Below are 15,197 nucleotides of genomic sequence, written 5' to 3'. Positions count from 1 at the left end.
ACGCGGCCGACCCGGGTTCGATTCCCAGCATCCCATATGGTCCCCTGAGCACCGCCAGGAGAGTCATTCCTGAAAATTTAAGTGCAGCGTTGCTGGCCTCCGATCACGAAGGTCCAGACACCTCTTAGGAAAACGGGGACACTCCCGGGGCTTGTCAGCAAGCAAAAGCGAGGAGCAGGAGTCCCAAGACTTAGCGGGGCTGGAAATGATTTTCAAAATTGGGGTTCGTGTGTGTGTGTGTGTGTGTGTAAAAACCAGCTTCTTGCAATCCTGTTCCTGCCCCCCCACTGCAGGCTAAGTCGAATGAAGAGTCGGGGGACGCCCAGCAGCCAAGCCAGCCCTCCCAGCAGCCCTCCGTGCAGGCGGCCATCCCTCAGCCCCAGCTCATGCTGGCCGGGGGACAGATAACCGGGGTGAGTGCTCGTGGGCCTACGGCCGGCTGCGGGGCGGCTTCCCTGCTCCCCGGGAACTTGCCCTGCTGTGGACAGCTCTGGGAAACCAGCCCTTGCGGTGCCAGGGTGCCAGGGCCCTCTCAGGGTGCAGCCACTGCTCCCGTTTCAGGCTCAGCCGCACGGTCGCCACATGGGTCCGGTACCCTGGGGCTTCGGTCAGCGGTGCCCCCGTCCTCCCAGGAAACGGCACGTCGCAGTTGGGAAACGGGGTTGGCACCCAGGGGACGGTTCTGCTGTGCGGACAGTCACCTCGGCTCCTTGGCTACCTTTCTTCCAAGGCGGCGTTAAAATCGTTTCCAGTCTTGACAAGTGTTTTCCCTGAAATTTACTACCGAAAATTCAATTTGTGCTTTTCGGGCTCAGGACCAGGTGCGCGACAGGGGTGGGCCAGGATCAGCTCCTTACCTGGCCGTAGCGGGTTTGTCAGTCTTCAGGACCGCGTTACTCCCGTGTTGCAGGCGGACGCTCACGGAGTCCAGGGTCAGGTCGAGTCCGGGTGTCTCTGCTCAGTGCACACCTCCTCGCACTCAGTGTGTCTCTACTTCCTCTTCGGGACCTGAGTGCCAAGTGTGCTTCAGGGAGGCAGCGTGGCTCCGGAGAGAGGACTACAAGGAGGGCTCTTGCCTTGCAGAGGCCCATCCTGTTCGGTCCCCGGTCCCCCATGTGCTCCCTGGAGCACTGCCAGGGGTGGTTCCTGAGCTCTGCTGGGGGTAGCCCCCCCCCCAAACAAATAAGCATCACAAAGAACGCAGAATCACAGCTGTAGGACACACGCTTCTGTGTCCTATCAAAACCATGTGTGAGCAGCAAGCATGCCTGCCCAGCAGGGGGCACAGTTTGGGGGGTGGCTCGGAGCCTCAGGTCCCCTCTGCACGTATGCTGGCCCCTTGTCAAAGAAGGTTGTGCAAGTGACTGCCTGATGTGACTTGAGCCCTCCATGCCCCCATCAGCGGCCAGCGGGCACCGAAGGTCTTAACTCAGGGTGTCTGGGACACGTGGCCCTGGGGATGTGCATCCATGGCAGTCCTCGGGCCTTCCCACCCCTCTCTGCGCAGACACGCTTGAGGTGCTGGGCCTGGCTGAGAAGGCGCCTCCCTCCCCGGAGCCCGGCCAGTGCCAGGAGGGGCAGCCGGGAGATCTGGAACGGAAGCAGACAGCGCGTGCTCGTGGGTCGTCCCCCGCCCCAGCCCTGGTGGCAGTGAGGGGCTGAGGCAGGCATCCCGGCAGCTGGGAGCAGCTGGACCCTGTCGGGCCTGTCCGAGGCAGCCCTGCTGCTTGCCCACCGTTCTGTTGGGCCCGTCGGTGGTGACTCCTCCTGCTTACTTACCTTTGCTTTTTGGTTTTTTTTCTTTTTGGGTTACACCCGGTGATGCACAGGGGTGACTCCTAGCTCATGCTCTCAGGAATTACTCCCTCCTGGCAGTGCTCAGGGGACCATATGGGATGCCGGGGATCGAACCCAGGTCAGCCGTGTGCAAGGCAAATGCCCTCCCCGCTGCGCTATCACTCTAGTAAATGACCTTTATGCCTGAGCCCGATGGCCCTGGCCACACCTGAGTGACTTAAGTCCATGGCGAGGACACCATTTAGTCCTTGGCCCGGCCCCTCGGCGCACGGCCAGTTAGGGCTCTGGGGCTGCTCTGCCTGCACGCTCCAACCGCCTGTCTGTCTGCCCCACTTCTGTGCAGCTGACGCTGACACCCGCCCAGCAGCAGCTCCTGCTCCAGCAGGCCCAGGCCCAGGCCCAGCTGCTGGCCGCCGCCGTCCAGCAGCACTCGGCCAGCCAGCAGCATGGCGCCGCCGGGGCCACCATCTCGGCCTCCGCCGCCACGCCCATGACGCAGATCCCCCTCTCGCAGCCCATCCAGATCGCACAGGTGAGTGGGCGCTGCCCGCTGGCAGGAGCCGGCCAGGGCCAGCTGTGCGTCTTGTCCTTAGCTCGTGCCAGAGGCAAGGGTGTGCGGCGTCTCTGGCCCTCTGGGCCGCCAGTGTGAGTGGCTGGGCGCAGAACCTGGTCACCTGCTCCACCAGGCCCAGGTCCCCCCAGGACACACCCCGAGGGGGAAGCCTCAGGAGAGGAGAGGGGGGCCTCGAGCCCAGTTTCAGGCAGTCGCTTTATCCCCCCAGACGTAGAAACTCCCCCTCCCCCTGCCCGCACAGGGACAGATGCCCAGTGGGCTGGGGATAAGGAAGAGGCGTCAGGCCGAGCTCTGTGGCCGCGTCTTCTCCAGATTGTGTTTTCACTTCTCTCCGTTATTAGCACCTAAGACTCGAGACCAATATTGATTTATTCTAATAAGATGGTTGACCGTGAAGGCTTTTTTTTTTTTTTTTGCTTTTTGGGTCACACCCAGCGATGCTCAGGGGTTACTCCTGGCTTTGCACTCAGGAATTACTCCTGGCGGTGCTTGGAGGACCATATGGGATGCCGAGGATCGAACCCAGGTCGGCCGCGTGCAAGGCAAACGCCCTACCCGCTGTGCTATCGCTCCGGCCCCAACCGTGAAGGCTTTTTAAACCATCCTGAAACACGAGGCCGGTTCTGTGGCGGTGGGGGATCGGGTTTTTTTCACAGGGGTAGCTGTTCATGAAACTTAGGGCAGAGCCTTCTAGGCAAGTTAGATTGGATGGTGCCAGTTTTCATAAATCATTAGCCATCTTCTGGTAGAGTGATACAAACTCAGATACAGCAATCTCTGCTTTCAGATGAGAAAAATACAAATTCTCAGTCAACACGCTCTTTTTCTCATTTGATCTTTAAGATCTGTATATATATGCGAAGTACATAGCCGACACAGTTTGTCCTGAGGGACTTTAAATCAGGACAGGACACAACAGTGTCCCCCATGAGAGTTTACACAGAAACACGGGGACACACACATGAACATACATGCACACATACATGGAGACATGCACATACATATGGACACCATACACCTGGACATACATTCACATGCACATACACGAACATACACATGGAATGCACGTACATACATGCACACATGGACACGCACATACATGTATGAGCATACATATGCACACACACATGCATGCACACATATACACATGTGCAGTGTTCATGTGCCAAGACAGCCCCTGGGAAGGAGCCAGGAGTGTGAGCTCCGGACTCTGCTTTACTTGGTGGGACGGGACCCATTGCCCAGGGCTGTGCGTAATGTGGGCCGTGCTCCCCAAATCAGTGCTCCCCATTTCCTTCTGTCCTTTCAGGACCTACAGCAGCTGCAGCAGCTGCAGCAGCAGAACCTGAACCTGCAGCAGTTCGTGCTGGTGCACCCGACAGCCAGCCTGCAGCCGGCGCAGTTCATCATCTCCCAGACGCCCCAGGGCCAGCAGGGTGAGCCCGGGAGGGAAGGGGGTTCGCTCTGCTGCACCCACCCACCCACCCCGAGGGCACTCGTGAGTGGCCACAGGGAGGAACTGAGTTTGGCCGCTGGGATGCCCTCAGTGTGTGCTCCCGTGAGCACTGCTCTTTCCTCCGTGTCTGGGGAGGGGGATGGGAATTTCCTGGCCCTGTGTGTCCCAGAGGCGCAGCCTGAGGCCCCCCGGTGTTTGGGTGCTACCTGATTTCGGTGCCCATGAGGATGGGGGTCTGTCTGTGAGGCCATCTCAGCACGGGTGGGTGGGGGTGTCTGTAGGGCATCTCAGAACACAGGCAGCTGCCCCAGAAACAGCAGCGCTGAGTTCCTGTCCTTTCTGTCTCCGCGTATTCCAGAACTTTGTCCTGGATCTGCCTCTTAAGGAATTGCTGCTTTGCTTTCTTTCTGTGTTTCGGGTTTGGGGCCACACCTGGTGATGCTCAGAGGTTCCTCCTGGCTCTGAGCTCAGGGAGCACTCCTGGCGGTCCTCGGGAAATGGTACTGGGTGCCCGGGATCAAGCCTGGGCCGCTCGTGTGCAAGGCGAGCGCCGTCCCCGCTGTGCTGGCACTGGGGGTGGCTCTGGGCCCGGGCTTGGAGTCGTTCTGGAATGCCAAGAGGACTTCTCCCCTCTTCTTCGATCCCTCACGAGGCTAAGCTCAGCCGGCTAAGAGGCGGTTGGGGTCACAGTGGGGATATCTGTTTCGCTGCTGACCCTCCAGGTCCTCTTGACTCTGCCACATCTGACAGAGTTCAGTGTCAGGCAGTGAGGCCCCTGCAGAGTCTGGGGGCCGGTGTGAGCCCGGCAGAGCAGCTGGGAATTCTCTCTAATGCGTCTGCTGCGGCCCGTTTTGTCTTCCAGGTCTCCTGCAAGCGCAGAATCTTTTAACGCAACTACCTCAGCAAAGCCAAGCCAGCCTCCTGCAGTCACAGCCGAGCATCACCCTCACCTCCCAGGTCCGCCTCCCAGGGCTGTGGTGGGTCAGGGCGCCAGCCCCGAGCAGCCCCCCGCTCGGGGGGCTTACAGAGCTGCCGGCGCATCCACGCAGCACTCCCCCGTGTCCTGGGACGCTCCTCCAGAACCGTGGCCACTGCCCTCCCCTCCCCCCAGAGTTGGCGACAGGAATCACCCCTTCAACTCGGGTCCCAGTGAAAACCCTCTGCCTGCCTCGAAAACGCCGCGCCACCTGTGTCCATCTCCGACGTGGAGGCGCTGTGGCCTCCCCACCCCACCCCGGGCCTCCACTTCCTCATCTGTGACTGCAGGGGTGAAGTGGTCCATCTCGGCCCCCTTTTGTCTCTAGTTAGCACTTAATATGACGCATGCATGGGCATTTGCTGGCCACAAAGAGGCTTCCGTCTAAGGCTCTCCTCTGCTGAGGGCCCCCCCACTGTAAGGGCCGAGCGCTGTCCCGAGAGCAGCAGCAGAGCAGGACTGTCCACTGGGTGCTCCAGGAGACCCAGGGGGGCAGAAGCGGCTTGCTCATCAGCACTCCAGCACCGGCCCTGCACGTGAGCCCCTCAGTGGCGTGTCCACTGCCACAGACAGGGGCAAGAGCGATCATAGCACGGCAGGGTGGGCAGTTGCCTGGCACATGGCCCACCTGGTATCGATCCCCAGCATCCCCTAGGGTCTCCTGAGCCAGGAGTAGCCCCTGAGCATGGCTGGGTGTGGCATGGAGATGGAAAGGAAGAGATAAAATCTGCCTGCAGGAGGCCCAGGGTCAGCCCCCAGGACCACCTGATTCCTCCCAAGGAAAGTATGTCTTCCAGGGCTGGAGCGATAGCACAGCGCGTAGGGCATTGGCCTTGCTCGTGGCCGACCTGGGTTTGATTACCAGCATCCCATATGGTCCCTGAGCACCGCCAGGAGTCATTCCTGAGTGCAGAGCCAGGAGGAACCCCTGTGCATCGCCAGGTGTGACCCTCCCCCCAAAAAAAAGCAAAAAAAAAAAAAGTATGTTTTCGAGAGGCAGGAAACTTGTGCAAGTGGGGTGTGTTTTAGGGCAGCATCCCTCCCAGTGAGGGGTCTGTTCGCCAGTCATCAGACTCATCACGATGTTCAGTCTGGCAGATGTTGTGCCAGAACGCATGTCGTGTGCGTTGGTATCAGAGACAAGACCATGAGCAGAGCAGACGTCCCAAAATGTGGGGGTGGGGACGGGAGGGGCGTTATGACCTGTTTGGGCGTTTCTGCAGTCAGAAACTGAAGCACCCTCGATCAGTCCCTCCGGGTCCTAACGGCACAGACAGTCTGTGGCACGCACCCCTGGTGGCGGGGTGTTTGGAACTGTCACCCGTCGGCCACAGTGCCCGGATCCCGCCTCTGCTCTCCCCACTGACTGGTGCCTCCCGCAGCCTTGACTACTCCAGAGCTGAGCTGAGCTTTCCTGGATGCGGTGTTGGCCCCAGGCTTGCCGTCATCCTAACCCCGTGCGTGTGTATGTGTCTGTGGTTCTGTTCCCGCTCCAGCAGCCAGCAACCCCCACACGCACTATAGCAGCAACCCCAATCCAGACGCTTCCACAGAGCCAGTCGACACCAAAGCGTATTGATACCCCCAGCCTGGAGGAGCCCAGTGACCTGGAGGAGCTGGAGCAGTTTGCCAAGACCTTCAAACAGAGGCGGATCAAGCTCGGATTCACTCAGGTAGGACGGACCCGCCACGCTCCAGGGGCTCTCTGGTGTGGGGTCGGGGTTTCCTAGTCTCGGGCGGCGTTGTCAAGTGAGACTCTGGCGCGGGGACGCTGTGCTGATCAGTGGCGTACCGTTAGACGGGAACCTGGTGGCTTTCCCCTACACAGACCTCTGAGATTGTCATCCCAGACACGGTCGTTTTGCTTTATTGTAGTTGAGATGATCACAGAGCATTCAGGGGTGATATTGAGGTACGAAGGGACCGTACCACCCCCCACCAAAATGTCCTTGACTGTCCACCACTGTCCCCGTGCCCCCTCCACCTACCCCCTACCCAGGGGAGAACGGGAACGATTATTTGGAGGGTTGGTGCAACTGTGAAAACCCTTATTACCTCAGTCTTAGCTATGTGGGTGTGTGTCTGTGGGGGTCAGCAGGGCGACACAGGCTAAGAGGGGAAAGAGGCGTTGGCAAACGGGCTTTGGAGAAGGGGAGGGCAGGTGGGGCGACACCCAAGCCGAAACTAGTCAAGGAAGAGCCTGTTGCTGATGAAAAATCCAAGCTGATTTTTTAAATGGCACCTAGCCGGGGGCTTTGAAAGTGGAACTGAATGGCCTAACAGGCGTCAAGTACACGGAATTTTGGTTCCAAGCCCCCCACTGGGTCTGTGACTGCCCTGTCACAGGGAATACTTTGAGAGCTGGGGCAGAAATGGACGGATCATGTCTCTGTAAAGGGATCTAATAGCATTAGGTGGACAAAATTCTGAGGCGTACGTTACACTGGGCGTGTTTATGAAATCAGGAAAAGTGTGATGTTTTCTTTGCAGAAAATATCATTATAACTTGAAATTTAAACCACTGTATAAATACTTTCCTATTTTCTGTGGTGAGACCTATGTCATACCATGGCCAGGACACTGTGTGCATGCACATGTGTATGAGTGTGAATGTGTATGTGTGTGCAGATGTATATGTGTTTGAGTGTATGAGTGCATGTGCAAGTGTATGCATGAGTGCATGTCTGTGTGCATGTGTGCAGTGTGTGTATGCTTGTGAGAGTATATGTGTGTGAGTGCATACATGAGTGTGTATGCATGTGTGTAAATGAGTGTACATATGTATATGGATATATATGTGCATGAGTGAGTGCATGTATGAATGTGTATGAGTGTGTGTCTGTGTGTGTGATGAATGAGTGTGAGTGTATGAATAAGAGTGTGTGTTAGTTGTGTCTATAGAGTCATTTATTCCTCAAAGAAACTAATTTTATAGTAAGAACATGAGACGATTTTTAAATGGATATAATTTTAGATGGAATGCAAAAATATTCGGTAGCTTGGTTTACAAAAGAACAAGTAACAATGGGAAAGATCTGTCCCATCTGAAGCAACTAAGTGACCAGGTGTATGTTTTAAAAAGAAAACTCCAAGATAGCACAGCGGGTAGGGCGTTTGCCTTGCACGCGGCCGACCCGGGTTCAAATCCCAGCATCCCATATGGTCCCCTGAGCACGGCCAGGGGTAATTCCTGAGTGCAGAGCCAGGAGTAACCCCTGTGCCTCGCCAGGTGTGACCCAAAAAGAAAAAAAAAAAAAAAAAGAAAACTCCAGACGAAACAGGATGGACAGGGAGGATTTAGCTGACAGACAGGCTTAAAGAAACGCACAGTTGGCGTTTAGCATCGTTGCAGCTTTGAACGCTGTCACTCAGCACTTTCTTTGCTTGCCTGGCCTCGGGGCCAAGAATGCTAAGGCTTTTTCGACTCTTAACTCTTGCCCAAGTAGTGGTTTAGCCTTTCTGTGGCATTTTCCTGGCCTGTGGCTAGTGGCCGCTCCCCCCGCCGCCCCCAGGAGCTGCTCTGTTTGCTTTAGGATTCGGGCAGCTGTTCCTCCTCCTGTGGTGACCACGACGTGGCCCTGCCACCTTCACACGCATGGCACCTGGTGCCAGCTGAGGACAGCAGCCGTTGTGGGCTTGGGGTGGTTTTGTTTGGGGCCACACCCGGCGGTGCTCGGAGCCGACTCCTGGCTCTGCGCTCGGTGATCACTCCCGGTGGGCTCAGGGACCTGTGGGGTGTCAGGGATCCAACCCGGATCTGTCTCCTGCGAGGTCCGCAACGCCCCATTGTTCGCACACAGCTGTGGGTGGCTGTTTGAACCCCTCATTTATACAGAGGCACAGGAAGGGACATTTGGGAAAGCTGGACTTCATGCTGTGTGTTAAACAGAAGCCCTGTTCTCTGCGTGGGTAAACGTTCCTGCATGTCTTACTCAGCGGCGGTTTCTAATCACATCATCGGTTATTAAGGAATTGCGAAACATGTCATTTACTAATTAGAAGGCATGCCGAAATAGGACACTGCCATCACATGTGGTATGTTCAGGATTTCCACATACCAATCTTCGTTCCATTTGCTCCTTTTGAACAAGCATCAAAGGGACACAGTAGAGTCCAGATTATCTGTGAGTTAACTGCTCCGACCGTTTGCTTTTTATGAGGCGAACCCAAGGTGGTTCTAAGCTGCCACCTGCCACCCCTTCTCAGGAGAGAGACCCTCTCTTCCCCACTCCTCATTCCTGCTCCTCCGGGGGTGACATCAGCCCCTCTGGGCAAACTGAGGATTGGTGTCCTCGGCCTTGCTGTCCCCTGGCTTCCACGGTTCTCCTCTGTCCAGCTGCTTCCCAGTGAGAAGAAGGGGTTTTAAAAGACCCCCTTTCTCTAACCCCCATCTCAGGCAGGTGCTGGATAACGATGCGGGATTAGAAAGATGGGAGCAGAATGTTGGGATAATTCCCACTCAAAGCCGCTGTTCCCCGGCCGCCGGGAGTTGGTCTCAGGCGAATTGGCGCTTCGGATGAGAAATGTCGCCCTCCCACAGCCCTGCCAACCAACTTAATTGGAATGAGAGGGCGAATCGTTTCAGCTCCCCTAACTATTCAGATCGGGCTTTTGCTGCTCTAACAAGGGACGCTGGACTGGAAGAAAAGCTGCGTATACATTTCAAAGGGCCCAGGCAGTAGAGAAAGACATCTTTTGTGGAATATTCAGGGATGCATTGTTCTACTGCTATGAGGTTACCAACTTTCCACTGCCGAGAAGGTTTGCCTAAATGGGTCAGACCTCTCTGCTGTGAATGTCTTTCTCTATAATGGTTACAGAAGTCATCTTTTAGAATACCTGTGTTTTGTTACCAACTTTGAAAGCCAAACTAAGGAGGGAAAATAGATTTTTTCGCTGCTTCTAAAAATACTTGACAGGAAACAAAAAGAAAGGGCCTGGTACTCATTTCTGAATTTTCAGGTGATTTTTACGGGACGTTAGGCTTGTTCAGAAATCCCCGCAGTGGTTGTAGGAGTCCCACCTACTAGTTCTGTCGGTGACACAAGAAAACTGAGGCTTTGATGGTGTCAGTTGAGGGGTCTGTATCCGCGCTGTCCTCTGACTTAGTTGAAGTAACTGAGATCTGAATTATGCCATGAGGTAGCAAGAAGCAATTTGAACCAGAGAGAACACAAGGAAGTTTGAAGGTCACTGTGAGCCTGGTTGACACTCAGTCCTTCGTGGGCCCAGGAGGTGACCTGTGACCGGAAGCCCTTGTCTCACCTGCCTCCCCTCTGCTCTGTATCCTGTGCAGGGCGACGTCGGGCTCGCGATGGGTAAACTGTACGGAAACGACTTCAGCCAGACCACCATCTCCCGCTTCGAAGCCTTGAACCTCAGCTTTAAGAACATGTGCAAGTTAAAGCCGCTTTTGGAGAAGTGGCTCAATGATGCAGGTGGGTGGACGGAGAAATGGCCTGGGAACTGCACAGGGCGTGCCGGCAGCCTTTCTCTCAGAGGGGGAGCCGAGGGGGTCAGCCACCGGCAGTGCGTGCATTCATCTCCATCCCGGGCTTCTATTTCCTGTGCCGCTGGACTAAAGACCCCTGAAGTTCAATGATCTTGGGAGGACCAATATGCGTCAAGGCTGACAGGAGATCTGGCCCCTTTCACGGTCCCGGAATGTCCTGGGCACAGTCGGTGGCACCTTCTAGCCTTAGCGTGTTTGTTCCGAGTCAGGGTGTCTGGGCAGCTGAAGGATGACGATGAGGCCTCGAGTGTTGAGTTAAATGTGGAAAAATAACGTTGGTAATTCAGTGAATGACCACATAGCTGTTCCCGGTATTATTTCTGCTTTTTTGTTGTTTTTGTTTTGGGGTCACGCCTGCTGATGCTCAGGGCTAACTCCTGGCTCTGCACTCAGGGGTCACTCCTGGTGGGGCTCAGGGGACCCTGTGGGGTGCCCAGGATCAAACCCAGGTTGGCAGCATGCAAGGCAAATGCCCTTCCCTCTGCTGTCTCTCTGGCCTGTTATATTTGCTTTTGATATTGAAAATGATCACACACTTCATATGTGAAAACCTGAGCTGCTCCTCCTAGCATCTGTGCTCTGTCCCAAGGCTGTCCTCTGGGAATAGGGGCTGACCGTGGGGGCTGGCCAGGCCATTGGCGTGGCCATCAGTGTGGTTCTGTCTCTGGGCTGGCCCCAGCTTCTCTCACTGCCCGGGGCTGCTGAGGTGGAGGGGGACCGTCGATCACACCGTTAAATGAGAGGTTATATAATGTGCAAAATAGCTTTTAACTACTTGGTAATTTCCCCCGAGCGCTATTCCTCCTATCCCAGCGCTAGTGAGTCCGCAAACTCGTCCGAGTGCGTGGTGGAACGGAGGCACGGGCTCTCCACAGCGTGGCGAGCACTGTCGCTCCAGCCGGGGTGCGTGTCAGCTGCTGGCTCTCTCCTCACAGAGAACCTCTCCTCCGACTCGACCGTCTCCAGCCCCAGTGCCCTGAATTCCCCAGGCCAGGGCATCGAGGGCCTGAACCGCCGGAGGAAGAAACGCACCAGCATAGAGACCAACATCCGTGTGGCCTTAGAGAAGAGTTTTGAGGAGGTCTGTGACGCTCACCTGGGCTGGGGGCCTGGGGGGTTGGCGCCGCAGATGACTCGGCGGGCCAGTCAGGTGACCGCTGCCTTTCTGGACACGGGTGACGTGGGCAGAACCGCACGGGAGGCCGTGCACCCCCCACACTGCAAGCGCTTATGTCCAGGCTGTGAGTCAGCTGTGGCATTGGTGTCAGGCCGGCAGACGTGGGACCAGTTGTTCTGCCCAGGGGCTATCAGTGGACACTCCCTCGAACTGCCCAGAGCACTGTGAAGAGGGTGCTGAAGCCGCATGCCTTGTGTCACGAGCCCAGGCTCTCCCGTGTGCGTGCAGGGGGCCACGGGAGCCCAAGCTGCCCCTCGTGACCCAGGGATGGCACCGGGTTTAATGCAACCCCTCGTCCCCGAGCCCCGCCAGGAGTGACCCTGAGCACAGCTAGGGGTGGCTCCAAAAATCAAATCAAACCCCTTCCAGCTGCTCAGTGGCCATGGCTGGGCTGGCACCTGACATAGTGTGCACTGTCTGGGGGTGGGGGGCGTGCTGTGGACCCAGTCCAGCCCCTCCCGTGCCGCCCAGCTCTCTAGAAAAGTCCCTGAATCCTTCCTGATTCAGAAGGTTTTATTGAGAATTTTATTCTATTTAAAATTAAGAGGGGGGCTGGAGAGATAGCACAGCGGGTAGGGCATTTGCCTTGCACGCGGCCGACCCAGGTTCAATTCCCAGCATCCCATATAGTCACCCAAGCACTGCCAGGAGTAATTCCTGAGTGTATAAGCCAGGAGTAACCCCTGTGCATCGCTGGGTGTGACCCAAAAAGGAAAAATAAATTAAAAATGAAATAAAATTAAGAGGACTGAAAATAGAAAGGTAAACGATACCTGAAAGCCGAGGGATAGTCCAAGGGTTAGGATGCCTGCCTCGCAGGGACCAACCTCAGTGCAATCCCTGGCTCCTCCCAAGCTCCGCCAGGAGTCGCCTTGAGCACTGCCAAGCGAGGCCCCCAAAAGCTGCAAAAAGAAAACTGCTTCTGTTGCATTAACATGAGCTTGACCTCTCCATTGGCAAGTTATACCTGTGGTTTAGAAAGTTTCTCCAAAAGATGATTCTTTTTTTCTCTTTGGGTCCCACCCAGCAGTGCTCAGGGGTTCCTCCTGGCCCAGCACTCAGAACTTACTCCTGGCGGGGATGCCCGGGATCGAACCTGGGTCTGCTGCGTACAAGGCAAACGCCCTCCCCGCTGTCCTGTTGCTCCAGCTCCCAAAGATGATTCTCCCCCCTCCCCCCAGAACCAAAAGCCTACCTCGGAGGAGATCACCATGATCGCCGAGCAGCTCAACATGGAGAAGGAGGTGATTCGCGTCTGGTTCTGCAACCGCCGCCAGAAAGAGAAAAGGATCAACCCGCCCGGCGGCGGCGCCAGCAGCTCCCCCATCAAGGCCGTCTTCCCCGGCCCCACCCCTCTGGTGAGCACAGCCCGGGGCCGCTGGTCTCGAGCCTGCTCTCTGCGTGTCCCCACGGTACCCAAATCTCCTGTGGCCCATCCAAGGATGTGCCGGCCCCTTTTAAAGCCGATGATTCTCTTTCCTGTCTCGCTGCAGCCTCCTCCTTCCTTCCTCTGGGGGCTTTGTGGGGTCCCTGGGGGGTCCACTCGCTGCTGGCAGCATTCTACCTTTGAGTCGTGGTGGGACCAAAAGTCCAGTTGATCGAGTTTGATGCTCCCACGGGCTGTGGCAGAGAATTCCCCGCGGCCCGGGGCTTGCACTGGGCGTCAGCTGAGCCCTGGCTGGCACACGGGCTCCGTGGCTGACCTTGAAGGGTCACTACTGGATCATGACAGTGTCCCTGGACGGGTCGGCCACAGGCCTGTTGGCTGGTTGGAATGTGACACAGCCAGCAGCACCAGATGACCTGACCCTGGGGGTCGTTTCCTCGTGTGTTAAGTTCATGACTTGCATCTTGCTTACCGGGTTAGGGTGTGTGACTCAGTAGCATGGAAATGTAGGCACTGATTTTTTTTTTTCTTTTTTATGTTGGGAGGTCTTTTCTCTCAGAGAGAAACCTCCTGTGTGCATGCAGCCTTTCAACTCATGTTAACTTCGTAGATTCTGAGATCTAAGAATCATATAAAATGGCTTCCTCTTGGGGCCCGAGCGACAGCACAGCCGGGAGGGCGCTGGCCTTGCACGCAGCCGACCTGGTTCGATCCCCGGCATCCCATAGATCCTGCAAGCACCGCCAGGAGTGATTCCTGAGTGCAGAGCCAGGAGTCAGCCCCGAGCACTGCTGGGTGTGACCCCCCAAAAAAGCAAAAAAAAAAAGTCGCTTCCTTTTGGGCATTTTCATTGTCTGCGGCTCTACCTGAGATTTTTGAGCGAATGGAACAGACGCCTATTCCCTCTCTGACCTGCAGGTGGCGACCACGCCCAGCCTCGTGGCCAGCAGCACCGCCAGCACCCTCACCGTGAACCCCGTGCTTCCCCTCACCAGCCCCGCCGCCGTCACCAACCTCTCCGTCACAGGTGAGCCGCGCCCGCCCGAGGCCCCAGGCCGGTCTGCGGGAGGAGCTCGGTAAGGGGCGTCAGGTTCTGTCTCTCGGGTGGCCGAGTCCAGTGCCGCTGTTCCGGGCACCAACCCGCCTGCTGTCAGTTACCCCGGGGCTGCCGGCGTTTGCTGTCTTGCAGCAAAGCAAAGCGTGCAGCCGGGCCACTGTCCCGCTCGGTCTCCGAGAGCTGGTTCAGGACCGATCACCTTTTGCGTGTGTAGCCTGTTGTCAACACTTACTTTAGGAAATAGGTCACTGTTTCCCCCTCGACCTTCCTGTCTCATTTGCCTTCTACATGGAGGACCGGGAGGACCCCTGAGTGCAGAGCCGGGTGTGGCCCAAAACAAAAGCCCCACAGAGAGAGCAGGGGGTCTCTGGGCTCGAGGGGAGGGGGTCTCAGGACTGCAGTGGGGGTCTCTGGAAGGAAGTGGGGGGTCTCCGGGCGGGAGCGGGGGTCTCTGGAAGGAAGTGGGGGGGTCTCCGGGCGGGAGCGGGGGTCTCTGCTCCGCCTCCCAGAGCCGTTGGCCGCTGGCAGCTCTTGCCCACCCTCCGGGCTGCCCTTGAGGACTCCAGGGCCGCCTCCCCGCGCCGGCGCTGTCCCGGGTGCCTTCCCGGTGGGTTCCGTGGGGACTCGGAGCCCCGCCGGCCGCCCGCTCACGCCGCTGCCTTCGCAGGCACGACGGACGCCACCTCCACCAACTCGGCCACCGTGATCTCCACGGCGCCCCCCGCCCCCATCGCCGCCGCCGCCGCCGCGTCCCCCTCCCTGAGCCCGTCACCCTCGGCCGCTGCCGCCGCCGCCGCCGAGGCCTCAAGCGCCGGTGAGAGCGGCACGACGCAGACCACGTCGGCCGCGCTGTCGTCGCCGCTGGGGGGCGGCCAGGTGATGGTGACCGCGTCGGGGCTGCCGGGGGCCGCGCCGCTGCCCGCCAACGCCAGCCTGGCCGCCATGGCCGCCGCCGCGGGCCTGAACCCAGGCCTCATGGCGCCCTCGCAATTCGCCGCAGGGTAAGGCGGGGGCGGGCAGCCGGGCCGGGCCCCCAGCACCTGGGCGCTGAGACCCCTCTCTCCCCGCAGCGGCGCGCTCCTCAGCCTCAACCCCGGCACCCTGGGCGGCGCGCTCAGCCCCGCGCTCATGAGCAACAGCACGCTGGCCACCATCCAAGGTGGGTGCCGCGCGCCCGTGGGGGGCGGGGGTCGCTGGAGAAGCTTCTGGAAGCCCCTGGAGGCTCCCAGCCTCGGGTGGGCTCACCCCGCGTCTCCCGGCA

At 57.9% G+C, this 15,197-nt stretch overlaps 1 protein-coding gene across 2 annotated transcripts in view; it reads left to right on the top strand.

The window, feature by feature from the left end:
• Positions 1-15,197, top strand: part of POU2F1 (POU class 2 homeobox 1) — an 81,229-nt gene that overhangs the window by 59,768 nt on the left and 6,264 nt on the right. The window contains exons 5-15 of one of the 2 annotated variants that reach the window (XM_055120882.1): positions 294-413; positions 2,141-2,329; positions 3,681-3,807; positions 4,690-4,784; positions 6,303-6,476; positions 10,100-10,241; positions 11,251-11,396; positions 12,674-12,850; positions 13,798-13,906; positions 14,604-14,937; positions 15,007-15,095. In XM_055120882.1, the coding sequence (XP_054976857.1) occupies positions 294-413; positions 2,141-2,329; positions 3,681-3,807; positions 4,690-4,784; positions 6,303-6,476; positions 10,100-10,241; positions 11,251-11,396; positions 12,674-12,850; positions 13,798-13,906; positions 14,604-14,937; positions 15,007-15,095 (1,702 nt within the window). Of the gene's footprint in view, positions 1-293; positions 414-2,140; positions 2,330-3,680; positions 3,808-4,689; positions 4,785-6,299; positions 6,477-10,099; positions 10,242-11,250; positions 11,397-12,673; positions 12,851-13,797; positions 13,907-14,603; positions 14,938-15,006; positions 15,096-15,197 lie in introns of both variants that reach the window. The other variant, XM_055120881.1, reaches the window with a different exon arrangement.

Source organism: Sorex araneus, chromosome X (assembly GCF_027595985.1).
Source record: "Sorex araneus isolate mSorAra2 chromosome X, mSorAra2.pri, whole genome shotgun sequence".
NCBI lineage: Eukaryota > Metazoa > Chordata > Mammalia > Eulipotyphla > Soricidae > Sorex > Sorex araneus.
This window is presented reverse-complemented; position numbering and strand designations above follow the sequence as displayed.